We start from the raw sequence: 17,026 nt of genomic DNA on the forward strand, positions 1-17,026 counted from the left end.
GAATAAATAGCTGAAAGGATAAAGGAGACAGGACAATAATCTGCAGTACCACAAGAGAGCAATAAGCAAGTTTAAGCCAAATGGGAAAAACATGTTTATTTTTAAACTGGACCACATTATCCTTCTACCACACATTTTGGTAGCTCAGATTCTTGGACACACCAGCAATAATGGATAAAAAACTAAAATAAAATTCTGTTCACAGGCAAAAACAAGTTTTAAAAAATATATATGTGGACAATCTAAATAACATGACATAACAATAATGGTACAAAAGAGGTATGAGGTACACTTAAGGGCGTACAGCGTTCTCTTTTCTTGCCTCTTTTACATGATTTTAAATTTAGTGCAATGGAAACTCTTGAGTCCCTTTCATGTTTCAATAAGGCATATATGTGAAACTTAACACGTCTTATTTAGCGAGACATGGAGAACATGTTACCGGTCCCTCTGATGGGTAAATGAAAAAACTTATAGTTGCATTAGAAACATGAATGTCTTCCTTCTTTTCTTTATCGAACATATTTATAACCTACAATCCTCTCTGTTGTAATAAAAACAATGATATAGATCTTTTATGAGCACATTCCATCAAAAGGTAATAAAAATGAACAAGCTACTACAGAATGTGTGCAACAGTCTTTCAAGTCCCCCAGGAGTCATTATTTCATTCATTATAACCAAAGTAAATACTGCAAAAAGACTGTCGGGGTCCGGTGCCATGAAGGTCCATTCATTTGTCTTCACTTCCTTTATGCTCCTGTTAATGTCAACATATGTATATCTAAAGATATAGTTTCTGTTTTTTGTTTTTTATGGGTATATTTCTACAGATTTCCATCCTCTTAATGCAGAAGCATTTCTTTGGTTGCCTTAAATCCTCAGTTGCAAACCCACTTATTGATTGTGAAACTATTGGAGGCTTTTTTTTTTCCATTAGATATAGGGAGTGACAACTTGGGTGTGGCAATAAAACAATCACCTTTCAAAAGATTCAGTTCCAGTCTGGCTTTGGACATCAACAAAACCCCCCAAAAAATACTACAAGGATTTTTGTGCACATCACAAACAGCAAGTTTGGGAGAAATTTAATTCCTTTTTTTTTTTTTTTTTGCATGACTAAAAATCAACCAATAGTGATGGATGAAGCTGAGTTAAAGAAAGGTGGGTCTTTTTGAGTCAGTGAAGGTGCTTTTTAAACCCGAGGCTTTTTGATGACAGTGATGTTTTCGTCTCCCGCCTCCTTCCTCCATCCAGGGTTTGTTCAGGGAGCTTGAAGTGACCAATGGGAAGGGCCTTAAAGAGTCGGCCCAGCTGCTGCAGCAAATCTTATCAAGTCTCTGATTCGTGTCCTGCGAGCGGGATGATGAACACAGTGATGTCGTCGCCTGAGCCCAGTTTCTCGTTGGGTAGCCGCCAGCCGCGCTCTTTTAGTACACCTCTGGACCTCATCAGCAGTTCCTGAGCTGCCAGTGTGTATCTGTGCAACACACACAGAGAGCACACATTCATTTCAGCAAGTCATCCACTTAAAAGTGAAAGAATAAATACAGCAAAACAAAATATGAATATTATTGTTTATCTTACCTAAATCATGGCTTAAACACCCAATTCTAGTTCTTTATATACTTAGCAGAAGCATTTTAGATACAATACATCACAGCATTAGTTAACAGGTTAGGCTAATTATTGTGTTTTTAAGAATAAGAAGCTTTAAAAAAGTTGCATGTATGTACAAAAAAACATTCAAAATATTAAAAGAACCTTAAATATCAGTTCTAACAACAGCTTAGCCTTAGAGAATGGTTTATGAAACACACAGTTGGAAAAATAAAGCAGGATTTGTCATCCCCTAGTGGACAAACTTGATACAACACATGTGAATGGAACAATTTTGTTTTATAAGATCATATAGAGACAGCAAAAGCCTGAACAGAAAATACAGTTTATGAAACTGTTTACCTCATTGGATCAGATGGGTCACAGCGTGCTAAATAGGTGGAAACAGCTTCTGCCACTTCCTTGTCCGTCGTTACATCCCACAGTCCATCTGTGCCCATAACCAAGATGTCATCTGGTCCGTGTTTGTTTTCATCCAGGTTGTAAACTTTCACCTGTGAACAATGGAAACAACATTTTGCTGCTTTTATTTGCCAGGAAGGAGAGTCAAAAATATGTCTGCTAAAATATCAAAGGTGATGGAATAGTTAGACAAAATGCCAGATTTTCAAACTTCAAAAACTAGAACAGTGTTTCTTTGTGACATTGTCCTGTACAGTTTGAATGAGTTGTTGAATTGTACAGAATGTGGGGAGAAAATCTGAAAAAATAAATAAGATGGAACAACCTACTGCATAAGTGTGAACACCCTGAAACGACAATTTGCTTAAACTCATTTAGATTACTTCTGTTCACAGACAAATTCCACATTATGTATTATACAGTGGAGAAATGTGTTAATTATTGGAAAAAACATAGGGCCTCAATAATAAATTTTTTTATTTTATTTTATTTTTTCAAAAATTTAAGAAAACACCAAGGCAAGTGCCCAACGAGGCCAACAATGATCAGCTTTTTTTCCCCCCGAAAGATAACATAGAGGCTTGACGGAAATCAGACAATGCTCTATGCTGCATTTTGTAGATGCTGAATCCTTAAAAGTGTTCTGGGTGCCACTTTTGATCACAGGATGATTTTCAGAGAACTGCAGCCTTTGGAAACTGAAATGAAACCTCTCTTGTAGCCTGGTGTATTTTTTTCAACTTTGGTAGGCCAATAAATATTTGCTTTTTGTCAGAACATGCTTGTTCAAATCGCTAACATCAAATCAGAGACACATTTTCTGAGTGACTTTTAATAAGCATGTGATAGTCAGATCATCTTTAAGCTCAGAATACTCAGGTCATTTAGTGATCCTGTGAGCTGAGTGAGGCTTGAAACAGGAAATGAGAAGTAAAGTGTGACTAGCAGATTCTCAATTTAGGTACATTTGTCCTACAATGACATATGATGTCTAAAAAGGGTAAAAAAAAAATAGGTTAGTATATAAAAAGACAATACTGTCTGTCAAGTGAGAGTCATGCAAAAATGTAGAATTGAGCTTAATTTAGCAAAATTGGTTTAACTGAATTTATTTTAAATTTTTGGTCATAGTAAAAAAGGTTTTCTGTTATGGGAAACTGACTGCGGTTTATACAGCCTGGGACTAGTGGCTCTAAGTTGAGATGAGGAAATGGTTACAAAGGTAACAATTCCTGTTTACAGGAAAATTGTTTCCTGTAAACAATTTTCACTGTCTCATGTGACATTTCGTTAGTCTATTCCTCTTGCAAAGGCCGTATGCATTAAAACTTGATGCTTTGGTTATTTCTACATGATAAATGTTGCACTTCTCATTGAGCTTATATCAGGATTGACTATAGCTGCAGACACATTCAGATCAATAATGTGTGGTAAACAAGCAGGATAATGCAGATCACTTTTTTTCAATCACATCATACAAGTCAATCCAGCAATATCACGAGTATGATCAGTGTGTGCTTTCAGAGCAGGCAGCTGGGATTGTGGAATTACAGATGTATTAGCCATCCATCGGTAGCATTTACCTGAGCAATATGCACAAAATGTGTTGGGCATTTCCACAAAACCCAACAGTAACTGTCTGAGCTCTGTGTTGGGATTCGCATTCTGGCTGTCCAAATGCCAATTTAGTGGTTAAAATAGAAAGTGATTTAACTTATCTTGTGAATAATATTTCTCATGTTAGAAACTGGGGTATCACAAAGTAGCACTTTATAGTGCTTCAGAACTTTATAAGTTTAAGAACAAAGAAATCATTCACTGCAGTGGGAGCCTGCTAATAGATAGTTAGATGTTCCTCTGTTGCCACATTTAAATGAACGAGTCATTAAACAGACTCCTGCAGAACCTGATAGTATCCTGTGGAGGTAATGCAATCAGTTTAATTAGGGTTGCTGGAGCATGAACACATCTAATACATGAAGGACGGCAGACCCAAAGGTCCAGGGCTGGCATCCATTGTTTTAGTATATATATGTATATGTACATGTTATTATACATTATAGGCTGCATCAATAGTGAAGTAATGAAGAAAAGTTGATTTATCTATTTTAACATTTAGCAATTTACAGATAGCTCCATTAGAGCTCCACCATGGCTGATGAGTGGTTGGAAATAAATGTTCGTCTGCAGAAGGCTTCACTGTATGACAACTGAAATATTGCCAAACCATTATCTCTGATTTTTATATATTTTTAAATCCATATTGCAAAGAACCTTATTCCTTGCAAAAAAAATGTCAGTGGTGTACCGAAGTTTGTTGAATTTAGATTTTTTCTTACCCTAATGGTTTTTATTGAACAGTAATTTGACAGGAAAGAAGGTGGAGAGAAAAGGTGATGACATGCAGCAAATGTTTGAAATGTTTGTGTTGTGATTAAATATTTTGTGGAAAACTATTCAATCTTTTTGTTTATCTGCCAAATGAAGCTAGTTTTAGGCCTGCAGGAGGTTTTAAAAAGAGGGATTGAAACCAGTCAATACTAGTGTGGTTTTGGGGAGGTTGGGAACCTTACAGGTAGCTAATGACCTCTAACCTTAGAGTTCTTTAGTTTTGTTGCATTTGGTTTTAAGTGCTGTTATTTTATTTGAAGTTTATATTGTTTTTGATCATCCCTAAATGATTTTAGCACTTTCCTGAAATCACAAATCTGAGCAGAAAGAAAAGCAAAAACCAACCTCTCGAGCAGACCTTAAGGCCACACTAAGTACTCTTTTCGGATGTGACGCTGAAAAGGAAAGCTCAGGGAACGAGAGCTATTTGATCTGATCTTAAACTGACTGAAGCACCTGAAGCAGAGACACGGAGGCGGCTCCTCCGGCGTAGCTGACAGGTAGCTGGTGAAATTGAGACTCACCTCAGGGACGCACGAGAGGAAGGGCTTGATGTAGATGTTGGAGTTGTACACCTTCAGGTCATGATCTCCCAGCCCACGGGTCACCCCGATTGTTGCCATTACACGAGCCTGCACACACGCATGGATGCACACAGGCACAGTCAGAATCACGTCAAACAGCAAAGTATTACATGGTTTTTGTTCCAGGATGAGCTTACGTTCCCAGAAAATCCAATTATGAAGGATTATTAGAAGAGAGCATGCTCTTTCAGAGAATAATGAAAACACTGAGCAGGTCTCATTTTTGTGCAAGCAGACATGGCATTCAGAGGAAAAACTCAACAGAAAAGAGAACGCTTTAAAATTGAAAATTAAAGAAACATAATCTGCTCCACTTTGATGAGAACAAATCATCCCAAGAAACAATGATGTAAAACAATAAAAACCTCTCAAAACATTATGATCAATAGCAAAAAGAGTGATTTATACTGCCTATAATGTCACACTACAATTGTTACACTAAAACTTGCATATTTACATCCTAGATACAAATGAATGCTAATTTATTACCTTTGGTTTTGAGGAGAAGCATTTTATTGTGGTTTTCAGACTTATTTCATTGCCAATATTGAGTTTTTCTTTGGTTTCTTACCTTTTTCCCTTCTCCATATATCAGCGGGAACTTCAGGTCATCTTCTACAATTGTCTTATAAGCCCTGCAGTGACAAAGCAAACATGGAGATATTTCATTTGATTTGCAAACTTTCAGCCGGACTTTCTATGAAATATTGCTGATTAGAGCAGTCTTTAGCTTGGGAACAGATAACAAGTGATCATTTTATGAACACTTATGGGTTGTGTGATGTGAAGTATGAAGAGTTTTACCAGCCAGTCATGGTGTGGTCTCTGTAGAGCATCTTCTTGCCCAGCTCACTGTGCTGGATCCTCCGAGGGAACTCGATGTGAGTGAACTCATTTCCCAGGAGTTCGGGCCTCAGGAAGCCCTGGAGGGTCACACATAATTAAAACAGGCTGCATCAAACCAGAGAATGAAAAGATTTGAGCAAATTATTTTCTAAAATAGGTTTGTGTGACAGCAGGGTGAAACCTAATAACAACAATGATGATAAAAAAAAGTCAGCTTATTCTTTGGGGAGTATGATAGAGCTACTAAAACAGACAACTGATGATTTACAGGCTGCTGTGGTGTCAACCGTACTGTAGATTACTGAATGTTTGCCATTAAAAACTGAGAAGTGTCAGGCATATGTAAAATGCAACAATACCAGATACTGTAACCGCTGTCTCTCTGATTCAGGAGTGAATTCATTAGTCATTGGAATGACTTCATTGTTTCGTATAATTATGGCCCTGAAGAGAGAAACGCAGAGAATTGTGCAACAGTTTGGTCAGCAGTGAAGTTGCAAAAGAAGAAAAGCTTACACAATGAATATTTACATGAGCTAAGAGCACTTACCTGCTGTCTCCAGCATTGGCTACATAGAGTTTTCCCATTAAATAAACGACAGCTAAGGCACAACAGCCACCAGAAATGGCATAGGAAGTTTTTTCCTTTTCAATGAGGTCATCCTGCGAGGAAAAAGTAGAAATAAAAGGCTTCAGATTTCTCCAAACATGATTTACAGTTCATTTTTTCCTTAACCACCCCCCCCAAAAAAAAAACCCCCCAGCAAAGAACAAAGAGGTTTTGAAGAAAACATTTGCTTCAGGATGTTTATGAGGATTGTAATCAGAAGCAGACAGTAAAACTGCACCAAAGGAGGATATGATTCCAGAGTCGCAGATTCAGTCAGAGTAGCTGTTCATGTGAGAAGGATATTTTGACAACTTAATGATACAGTTTCAGGACAATCCAGCCTATTTCCTTTCAGTATTTAACAGTGGTGCCTTACAAAAACAGTCATGTGTTGAAGTTTTTATTATTTTGTTACATTACAGTTCCAACTCTCAATTATTTGATAGTTATTTAGTATTAAGTATTAAGTATTTGATAGTTTATGTTGCAAATGTGTATTTGAAGGACAATGATAGCTGGATGTAATTCAACATTCTTAGCAAATAGAAATCTGAAGAGTAAGTCTTGTAGCTGTAGTCCTTCCCTTTTACTCTGATACCACTAAATAAGATCTAGTGCAACAAAATGCCTTCAAAAGTCACCTAAATAGTAAGGAAGAGTCCACAGGTAATTCAATCTCTGTTTAAATACAGGCTGTTATGTGAAAAGGCTGGTTTTTCACACCAAGCACATCAGAGACAAAGTTGTGGTTTAGATCAGAAACAAGTTAGAAAATAATTTCCAAGGCTTTGAACAACTCAAAGAGCTCTGTTCGAAAGTGGGAAGCGATGTTTCAGTGATTGATATCCTCAGCTTTGAGGTCCATGCACTTTAAGTGGGCCCTAGTTAAACAGGAAGAGCAGCAAGATAGAGGCTGAAAGCACGTCCGATTTCCCAAGTACATGGCTGGGTAAATACAAACAAAAAGGAATAAATATTGCAAAACAGACATAAAAAACCAGCTATAAGACAACACTTATGAGTCTGGATGTTATTCTTAGAGTTATGTTAGGAAAGAGCTTCCACAATAAACTCTCCTTCTGTTACCAAATGTTGGGTAAAGGCAGATTGTAGCTGAAGTATTGTCTACTTTTTAAAATCAGAACTACTGCTCCTCAACCGCTCCACAAGCAAGGGGCCAAATTTTCTCAAGACAGCTGCTGAGCGAAATTACAACTGTCTTAACCTCAGAGCCAAAGCTACAGTGAAATGGTTTATATCAAAGCAGTCATGTATTAGCATGGCCCAGTCCAAGTCCTTATGTAACTTCATCTGAGAATATCTAACAACAGAAGATAATTGATGTTCATAGATGTTCTCTATTCAGTCTGACTCAGCTTTAGCTATTCTAAGTTTTTAAAAGTAGAATACTGGTAGAGACAACCCCCCCAAAATTGTAGCTTTAATTCCAGGAAAAGGTGGTTCTTCAAAGTTGTGACCCAGGAAACTGAATACAAATGCACACCACATTTTCAGATTTTTATTTATAACATTTCCCACTTATGTGCTGTTTTGTGTTGATTTTTCATATAAAATCTTGAAAAAATACACTCAGGATTATTGGGACAGCATGACAAAATGTGAAAAAGTTCAAGCGGTCTTAAAGCTTATTTTCTAACACAAGCATAATGTGTCCTAATCCTCTCACCATCTGTTTGAAGGCGGTCTCTATGACTCCCATCACCAGGCTCTCCAGGCTGACGACCTTCTCCATGTGAAAGCGCACGGAGGCGTCGCAGACAGCGTCAGCGTCTTCTGCCGAGTCCTGCGTTCCTCCTTTTTTCGCCTCTGTCTGGAAGGGGCTCCCGTTCTTGGCCAGGCAGATGGGAGGTGCGCTGTTGGGATTCTCCAGTAGGTGGCAGATCTCCCCGAGGCCGTCTCTGATGATGCGGTGGAGAAGCTTGGACGCCATGATGGCAGCGCCAGATCCCGCGTGGCCATCGAATACCCCCCAGAAGTGGAGAGGGATTCCTGTGTTGTCCTACAATAGATACATAGAAACATAAAATCCATGAAAACAAATCATACACGTTAATTTAGGAAAACTTTTAAGCTTAAAAAAGCTCCATTTCAACATGAGTGTAGTTCAGAAATATGTTTAAACTTTATTACAATGATGCAGCCGTCTCTTGTATGCATTACTCATTTATATAAAATTAAACACATTTAGATTAGAGCTAATGAACAATTTAGCAATCGATTGTTCTGTTGGTTATTCTTACAATTAATCGGATAAAAAAATTTGCACATCCTGCAGATTTTTCATTTAACAACTTAAACTTGTTTTATGTAAGATTAGAAAAAACATTAACATTCTAAATACATAATTCAAATACTTTTTAAGACAAGAAAGTAAACATTTTATTGTTTAAAATTCAATACCCACATTCCATTAGTTTACGCTTTATTATTTGTAGATGCATCTGCAGCTAAAAAATACTTCTAATACTAACATCTGAACAGCTCAGCTCTTTCTGCTTGACTTGAACCAAGTGTAGATAAAACTTGTCTCTGTATTATCCAGTTAACAATGAATTGATTCTTAAATTATTTGGCAGTTATTCCAATAATCATTTCATCACGATTACGGTAATCTGATTGATCTGATTGTTTCAGCACTAGTTGAGATGCATCATTTTAATGCAAGAATAACAAAAAAAAATCTATCTTCTTAAATATGGCTGGCAGCCCTCTGCCATATTTACAATGGCTCTCAATGAGTAATGCCGAGGCAAAGAAAAGAGTCTCCTTAGGGCTTTTGCTGCTTCCATATGATGCAATGAGTGATGGAAACGTGTTTGAACCTTCGTGTCTGCAGACATGTTTACAGGCCCAGTTAGCTTGGCTGACTGGTAAATAAACTGACTAGACATCTGCTTATCCCTCAGATGCTGCACGCAAGAGGGGGGAGAGCAGAACAAGAGATGATGTCATTCGTTTACTCCTAATGTAGGAGGCAAATGTGTGTGTATGTTCGAGTGGGACCTGAACAAGTACTGACTGAAAGATGTAAACAGGCGTTAAATGGCCACACATGGAGTTCATTACGCAGATACATTAGATTTTAGAACGTTATTCTTACATTGATGGATACTCGCTATTTTTAACTGACGGACAACAATGATAACTGATAATTGCACCATCTGGGTAGTTTTTTATTACGTTTATGTGACTGTCAGACATTAAGCAACGGCAAAGTGTTAACTGTTTTCAGTAAATCTCAAATAGGACAAAATGTCCCAAGATGGACCCTGACAGAAGGATTCCACAAATTTGTTAAAATGTTGCCAATTTAAACTCAACTGTTCCAAGTTTATTTATACAGCGTGTTTAAAAAGAACCACAACTTTGAGTTGACAAAATTTCTAGTAGCACTAAATGCTATGCGTTAGCAAACCTTGACTGCTGCCTGTTTAACATTATGGAACAGCATCTGAATAAAGCGTGTGTGATGTTCTTATTTTGACAAACTGCTTCAGTTTTATGTTAGATAATAGGGGGCAAATAGCTTTAAGGAATCCACTTTTTACACTTCTGGTCACAACATATATTTTAAGTCTTGGTGATCGTCAGGATGTTTTTTAATAAAAGAGAGAGCTCTTTGTGCTCTTTTCAGTTAGCATTGGTTTGACCTTTAAACTCTACTATGGACAAGCTTTGTCCTGTCTCTAGCTGTTGAATCAGGGATACATGGACACAACTGAGGAGTGCAGTGGAATGTGACTCTATTTAAGTGACTCAGTTGTGTGAGTTAAAGACCTCAGCTCAAACATAATCCTCAGGAAAAATGAGGAAAATTGAAACCAAATAGTATTAATTAGGGTGCTAGTTACAGTTTCCTAACTTGTATGATTTCTGCTTGGCTTCACATTTCTGCTCTCTCCTCACAAGAAAGTTGATCAGACTTTTAATTGGGGACTTTTGTGTGTGCTCTTAAAAAAGTTCTTACCAAAGAATGTGTTGAAACCCAATCATGTCCCTAAATTACATGAATAGACACAGTTAGAGACTTTCAGTGAAGTTGCTTCAAGAAATAAAACAATTTGAAGTGCATCACTCCAAAGCACCTGTAGGTCAGACTGAAATCTATTATCAAAGATAATTTCCTCCAGCCTTTGACTAGACCATTCATTCCTCATTGGCTGTTTTTGCTCACCCCGTTGTCGTCTACGAGAGTGGAGTTTCGGTGTTTGCTGCTTGGTTTCTTCACATACAGCTTCTCACAAGACGCCTGGTCTTCATTCAGCATGCTCTTCCCCGCATTGATCGCCCTGATGGAGGAAGACACAATGAATTAAAAAGGGAGCTTTGACCTTGATAATTCATAAAAATCATTCTGGTCCTTCTGACTACATTCTACAAAATGGCGGTAAAAACTAACAGTGAGGTACAGAGGGGAAAAAAATAGGACAGGATGCAGTCTTGTCCCAGAGGGAAGTTGTAGAAGAGATTAAGTGTTTTATGATGAGATGATGACAATGGTGGATAATGGCCTTAGAGTAATGCACTGTCTCATACTCAAGCAGTATCATCTGTCCTGTTGTGCATTGCAGCAGAATTTATTGAAACTGCTGGGGAGGAGAAAAAAGAATGATAATGGGTTACCAAAAATTGCAACATCTTCTGTATGAACATTCTGATTTCATTTGTAATACCATCGTAGAATAAAGTAATATAATATCACTCTACACTTAGTGCTGACTTTGCAGACAAGACAAACTCCATTGATTGATTATTTTCCCCTTTATGAAAGGGGAATAGGCTGTAAACCCCAAGGCTTATATAATCATCCTAAATTACAAACATGTTAGCAAACATTCACCAAATTAAACATCAGGAACATGTGGAGTCAGATTCCTGGCCTCTTGGTAAATGAGAGAGTTCATTATTCATTCTGCAAATCTCTGTTTCCTCAAAGTCACGAGGGAAAAATCTGTCTCTTCAGCTGAGCTGAGCTGGATGTTATTAAATTCAAGCCAGGCATTATTATCATACACGCCAATTTAACGCAAAGCTAATAAAAAAATATCAATCAGAGGTGCTATAATTTCCCATGGAAACTAAAAACTGCCTGGAGGAGATAGGAAACTAAATTGGCAGCTATTCATGTTGTTTTGGAAACAGTGTAAAAATATCCACTGGCATGGTCAAGCTGCCACATGGGGTGAAGCTGGAAAGGCAGCAATTTGGGCTTCATACTGCTAGGTTATGTAACGCTTCCAAGCTTAATTATAGATAAATGCTACATTAGCACATCTATGCAGCTATTGAGCAATTTCAGTAATTTACTTATTGTCATGAAGTGCCTCTGGGGATTTCTGCTGCTCCTGTTTTCACAGAAAGAAAAGTTAGGAAAACCGGTTAGAAGTTTAAAGGAAATGTAAAACTGAGCCTGATACTGGAAATGACACTCAGTAGATAAGATATAGGAGCACCATTAATTAAACCAGAAATCTTAGCTAACTACAGTCACATAAAATCATGGATGCTTGTTTGTCAGATAAAAAAAATACTGTATGAGGTTGAAATGACCAAATCTGGATTACATAAAGCCCTGTCAGTATCTAATCAGTTGAAAGCAGTGGACTGGGCACCACCGTGTTCTGCACTGCGGTGCCTGCATTGGGTCTACTGACGGTGAAGAATTTTAAACCTCCTGATTGTCGTCTCCGCTTTCTGCCGGGGCCGGGACTTTTTTCAGAAATGCAGATGCATGACTGGCGAGAAACAACTCTTCATCTGTTCTGCAGCATGATCACAGCAATTCTACAAGCGCTCCTTCTGTTCGGCTCTGCGCTCCATATTAGTTGCTGTTCTATAGCTTCAGCTGAGCTTAGTGATTTTTTTATTTATTTATTTTTTTCAACAAGGTCATGTGGAAGGGTTGGCAGCATTGAGGCAGAAAATTGTCCAAAACCTCGGAGCTTTGAAGAAAATTTGGAACAAATACAGAAGGCATGCTTTTGATTTGCTGTTACCAGATGGATTTCTTCCATAAAGCCTTTTATAAACCTTTCCGAGAAGACATGATTAAATGTTCTCCTTTTCTGTATCCTGAATTTTCTGATTCACAATAAAAGAGTCAGTGATAATTTAGTCACATGAGCTCAGTGAGCTATAATTACACGTTGCTGTTTGCTGCGTGGGTGAATTTCACTTTAAACCCGCAGCTCCAGCCTCCCCTAGCATGTGCATGAACTCCATCCCTTTGCTTTCTTTCTGTCAGATGACTGAAAACCAAACTCTTCACTGTCTGGAGAATCAGTGTTTCTCCTGCTGTATGTTATGCAAGGAAAGTTCAAAAAGAGGAAGTGAAGAGTTCCTGTGAATTCTTTCGTTGCGGCTGACGTGCTTTTTATGTGTGATGCAATTACCTTTCTGCAGGCGTCATTTCTGAAACATTTTAAGGTTTATTTAAAACCATATCTAAAAAAAACTGAATATCTGATTAAAATCTTTAAGAACTACTTGTAACATTTAGACAGGTTCTCAACTGTTTCCTGTTTGCCTAGTAACTGAGTAAAGCTACTGTCTACTGGAAGTTGACTGATTGACAAACACTGCGGGACAGGTTGCACAAAATGGTTCACAGCCTCATGAAAAACATGAGACTCTTCATGCTCTGAATTCCTTTGCAGGAGGAGAACGCTGCTTAGCAGCACATGAAGAAATGAAAGCGGACTGACAGGACAGGGCAGAGTATACACCCAAAGTGAAAACAGGCACTACTCTAACTTGTGCATTGTTGGGAACATAATGCAGCTGCTATGATTAGGGCATTCTGAACATGTACATTGTGTCCCACAGTAAATTTAGTCTGCACACAAGATGATATGAAGGATGAGGGTGTTAAAGTGACACCTTCATATGTGAAACAAATGCATATTTATAGCACATTAGCACATCTGCACCTCTAACATGATTATTGGCTTGTCTATCGTTGGTTTAAAATTACAGAAAAATTTTAAATGTATTGTTTTTTTTACAGTCTTATCTTGGATAACAAAGGGAAAATTGACCATTAATAATCATGTTTTTGTATCAACATATATTTTCATCTGTGCAGCTGTTTGTGTTGGCCTTGAGTATTTGTTGTTGTTCTCTGCCTGCATCTGTTATTTCATGAATCTTTAATCGCCTATGTTTAGTTGTCACTAATAAAACATTTATGAGGTTCAAAGTACTTGTAGCTTATCTTTACTTTCAATTTGTACTCTGCTTGAAAGTAATAATTTCCATACTCCAAAACAGAATAAAACAGGAAGATGTAATTTATGCATCCTTACGTCAAAGAAGACACTTCATTTTCCCACGACAGGTGAAAAATATATTTCTTCCTATCCTGCAACAATGTGCAAAAACCAGTCCACACATAAAAATGCCTTCTATAGTCATGTCAGACCAATAAAAAAGCACAACTAACTCCTAATTGCCTCCAAAAATGCAGAAAGTGTGAATGTAGGCCAGCAGGACGGCCTCCAACTGGACAGCTTCCATCTGCACTATCTGGACATCACTGTTCATTCTCATTAGGGCACCGGGGGAAAAAAGTACTGAACAAAATGGACAAGACCAACAGATGCTCCACATCAGTTGTGTGAGGATTAAAATGTCTGCCTGCTAGATTTAAGACTGCTAAAGGCCAAATCATTCTAGTTCTGATACATTACAATACCAATCGGTTTTGTATTCTGCGTTTATCACACCTTATTTTGATATGAACAAATTAACTAAAAAGATAAGAAAAAATCTGTTAAATGAATAGTTGAAATAGGGTTCACAGTCTATCTGTATTATCATTTTGATTTTGTATAAACCAACTAGATTTTCTGGGTTTATCGAAACTGAGCCAAGAGAGAAGTGGACCTCAACCATCTTAAAACAACCGCAAGATAGAAATGTTCAATATTTTTTACGTAAAACAATAAACGGCTCTCATGTTAAAATCATGTTGTTACAACTAAAACATCATTCAACCTGTCTTTTGGGATCTTCAGTACTCCTGTGGCTTACAGGACAGCAGTGGGTTCTGAGCTGCCATACCTTATGCCTTGGGCCTGGCTCTGTTGTAACTAGTACAGACTGACATGTCTGTAGGAATAACAAGCAACATTTTGTCATTGCAGCAAACACAACTATGCAGTGCAACAAGATTAAGTTTCCAGCTTGAAATGTATTAAGTAGCAATAAGTGCATCAACAGTAATCTAGTGGGTGTGATTCACATGGTGGTAGTTGTATAATACTGTCAGTGTTGTCTATCAGTCAGTATTATGACATAAATTATACCTAGAATTGATAGAAAGCAGCATTTGTAAGTGTAGGGTTAGAGGCCAAACTTTTCACTCAACACTAAAGTCGAATTCTATCAACTTGTGAAAACTATGTGCTCAATTTTGATGTCTGCGTTCTGGACTGTATGAACTTTTAACAGCTTAAGCGTTGGCAGATCAGCTGATAATGTTGCATGCTGTAAACAGCACCAGCTTTAATGCTGCGATTACAGTTTCTGTGACTTATACACCAAAGTCATTTGCTGCAGAGTGCGGCATGACTGCTCAAGCTAAACCATAGCCTCATAAGGCCCATTCAGCCTTCTGGGAGGTCACGGAGTCCCTGCTGACTTTTTATTTTGTTTTGTATGAGTCAGCCCTTTTCCTTAAAAGTTCAACACTAGGTAAGGAGCAGCCCACAAACTGGTGGACTGAGACTTGTCTCACACACAAACACACACATGCATTGGTTTGGAATGTTACAGAGTGTTTTTTGTCTGCAGGAGTCAGTTAGCAGTACATTTTGGAATGAAATGGAGAAGCGATCTGCTGATACAGGAATCACATTCTGCTTTGCATTTCCACATGCACAAGTGATCCATTTTATTTCGTGTGCATGAGAAAAAGACGCAGGCGTGCAGAAATAGCAAACATCTCTTTACAATTGCATAGCTGCTATCAGATATTGTGGTCAAAATGTTTCAGAATCAAACCGATCAGATCTGATAGCAGCCTGCATGCAAAGATATTAGACCTCACTGGTGTCTAATCAGCTCAGATGTGGACAGAGGTAGCACTGTCTGCCACTCTGGTCATCACTGGGCTGCTGCAGCAACAAAACCCCTCAACAGGCCTGTCATTAAATTTACACCACCTATCAGTGACTCATTTGCAATAGATTTAATAAACGTCAGGCGTCTGAATAATAAACGGATGCACTCACTCTGCGTATCCCGCCCCCCAGGGAAGCCTGGTGCCTCTCTTTAACGTGACCACCGGCCGTGAGGCGTGTTCGGTGGAGTACTGCAGGAGCTCCGGGGTGAGGTCCAAGAAATCCGGCCGGCCGTAAGGGAAGCGATGCGGCAAGCCCTCCTGTCCGCTGTTCTGGCCTCCACCTGAGTGATGGTTGTGGTGGTGGTGGTGTCCGTGAGGCATCATCCCTCCGACCAAGTTGGACATCGCGTTTTTAACTTTGCTGATCATCTTCGGCACCCCGACCAAAAAGAAAAGAAAAAAGACAGAAAGATCCAGCGGAATAAAATTACACGCGATGCGATATCACGGCGAAAAACAACAGCGCGTCAAGACGGCGACGGCAATCATTTCAGGAAGAGGTTGTTTTCCTCCGTTGGACCCATGTGACAGCTTTCAGAAAAGCAGACGCGAGGTTTTCCTCATTCAAACAGAATAAAAAGCCTCCTTAGCTTGCGCATGGGCCGTGATCCGGCAGGAGGCTGTGGATCATCTGATAGGGCTGGGCTTCACCGGGATGTGCAACCAGCCGTGAAAAATTCACAGGCACCCAAATATCTGGATGACAAATCTTTAAACTTCTTCTGATATTACATTTTATACTTAGGTTTTTATTTCGAAATCTCCCACTGGCCAAGTTAAGGGAAGGTCTGGTTGAATATATTTCAGTTACTTTCCGATTCGTTGTGATGTAACTATGCTCTGGTATCTCCAACTTCCTCCTTTCTTGCTCACCTATAATATGACTTATCATCTGGTTGAGGATTTCCAACACTTCCATAATTAAAAAAAAAAAAAAAAAAAAAAAAAAAAAATATATATATATATATATATATATATATATATATATATATATATATATATATATATATATATATATATATATATATATATATATATATATATATATAACAAGTTACGGAACCACCCAAAATAAACATAGGAGGATTAAGCAAGACAAGTTAACCAAAAGATATATATAAAAAAATGTACTAGATTATAGTCCCACTTTCTTTCACCTCTGAGTAGGTTCAGTCCAACTCGCCTCATTTGCTGCTGTCTGACTTTAAAATTAAATTTATTCAAACCTACCAGCTTAAATCAACATGCAAGTATCCTTCAGTATGTGTCTGAGGAGACAATTTCACAATGACCTACTTGTAAACTCTATACAGTAGCCTTTCGGTGCAATTATTCTAAGGGTACAATTATTAGTGCCACTGGTGCCTTGCATTAAAAACGTCCTGGGTTCAAATCCCAGCAGGGGTCTTTCTGCATAGAGTTTGCATA

The 17,026-nt window shown here is 38.2% G+C and overlaps 1 protein-coding gene across 1 annotated transcript; it reads right to left on the reverse strand.

Annotated features, from left to right (window-relative positions):
• Positions 1–70: 70 nt before the first annotated feature.
• ppm1j (protein phosphatase, Mg2+/Mn2+ dependent, 1J) lies at positions 71–16,245 on the reverse strand. The gene is made up of 10 exons (XM_032549808.1): positions 15,708–16,245; positions 10,649–10,763; positions 8,141–8,473; positions 6,394–6,506; positions 6,203–6,287; positions 5,802–5,920; positions 5,569–5,632; positions 4,938–5,045; positions 1,963–2,114; positions 71–1,480 (listed from the first exon to the last, which is right to left on the reverse strand). The coding sequence occupies exons 1-10, from the start codon at positions 15,965–15,967 to the stop codon at positions 1,333–1,335; spliced, it is 1,497 nt and encodes a 498-aa protein (XP_032405699.1). The 5' UTR covers positions 15,968–16,245; the 3' UTR covers positions 71–1,332.
• Positions 16,246–17,026: the final 781 nt, after the last annotated feature.

The sequence above is a fragment of the Xiphophorus hellerii genome, chromosome 20 (genome assembly GCF_003331165.1).
Source record: "Xiphophorus hellerii strain 12219 chromosome 20, Xiphophorus_hellerii-4.1, whole genome shotgun sequence".
Classification (NCBI taxonomy): Eukaryota; Metazoa; Chordata; class Actinopteri; order Cyprinodontiformes; family Poeciliidae; genus Xiphophorus; species Xiphophorus hellerii.

Coding starts and splice junctions, on each gene's coding strand:
- ppm1j (XM_032549808.1), bottom strand. CDS start 15,967: ATGATCAGCAAAGTTAAAAACGCGATGTCCAACTTGGTCGGAGGGATG. Junction 8,474..10,648: donor CTCTCGTAGACGACAACGGG/GTGAGCAAAAAC, acceptor TATCTATTGTAG/GACAACACAGGAATCCCTCT. Junction 5,633..5,801: donor GACCACACCATGACTGGCTG/GTAAAACTCTTC, acceptor TTGTCACTGCAG/GGCTTATAAGACAATTGTAG.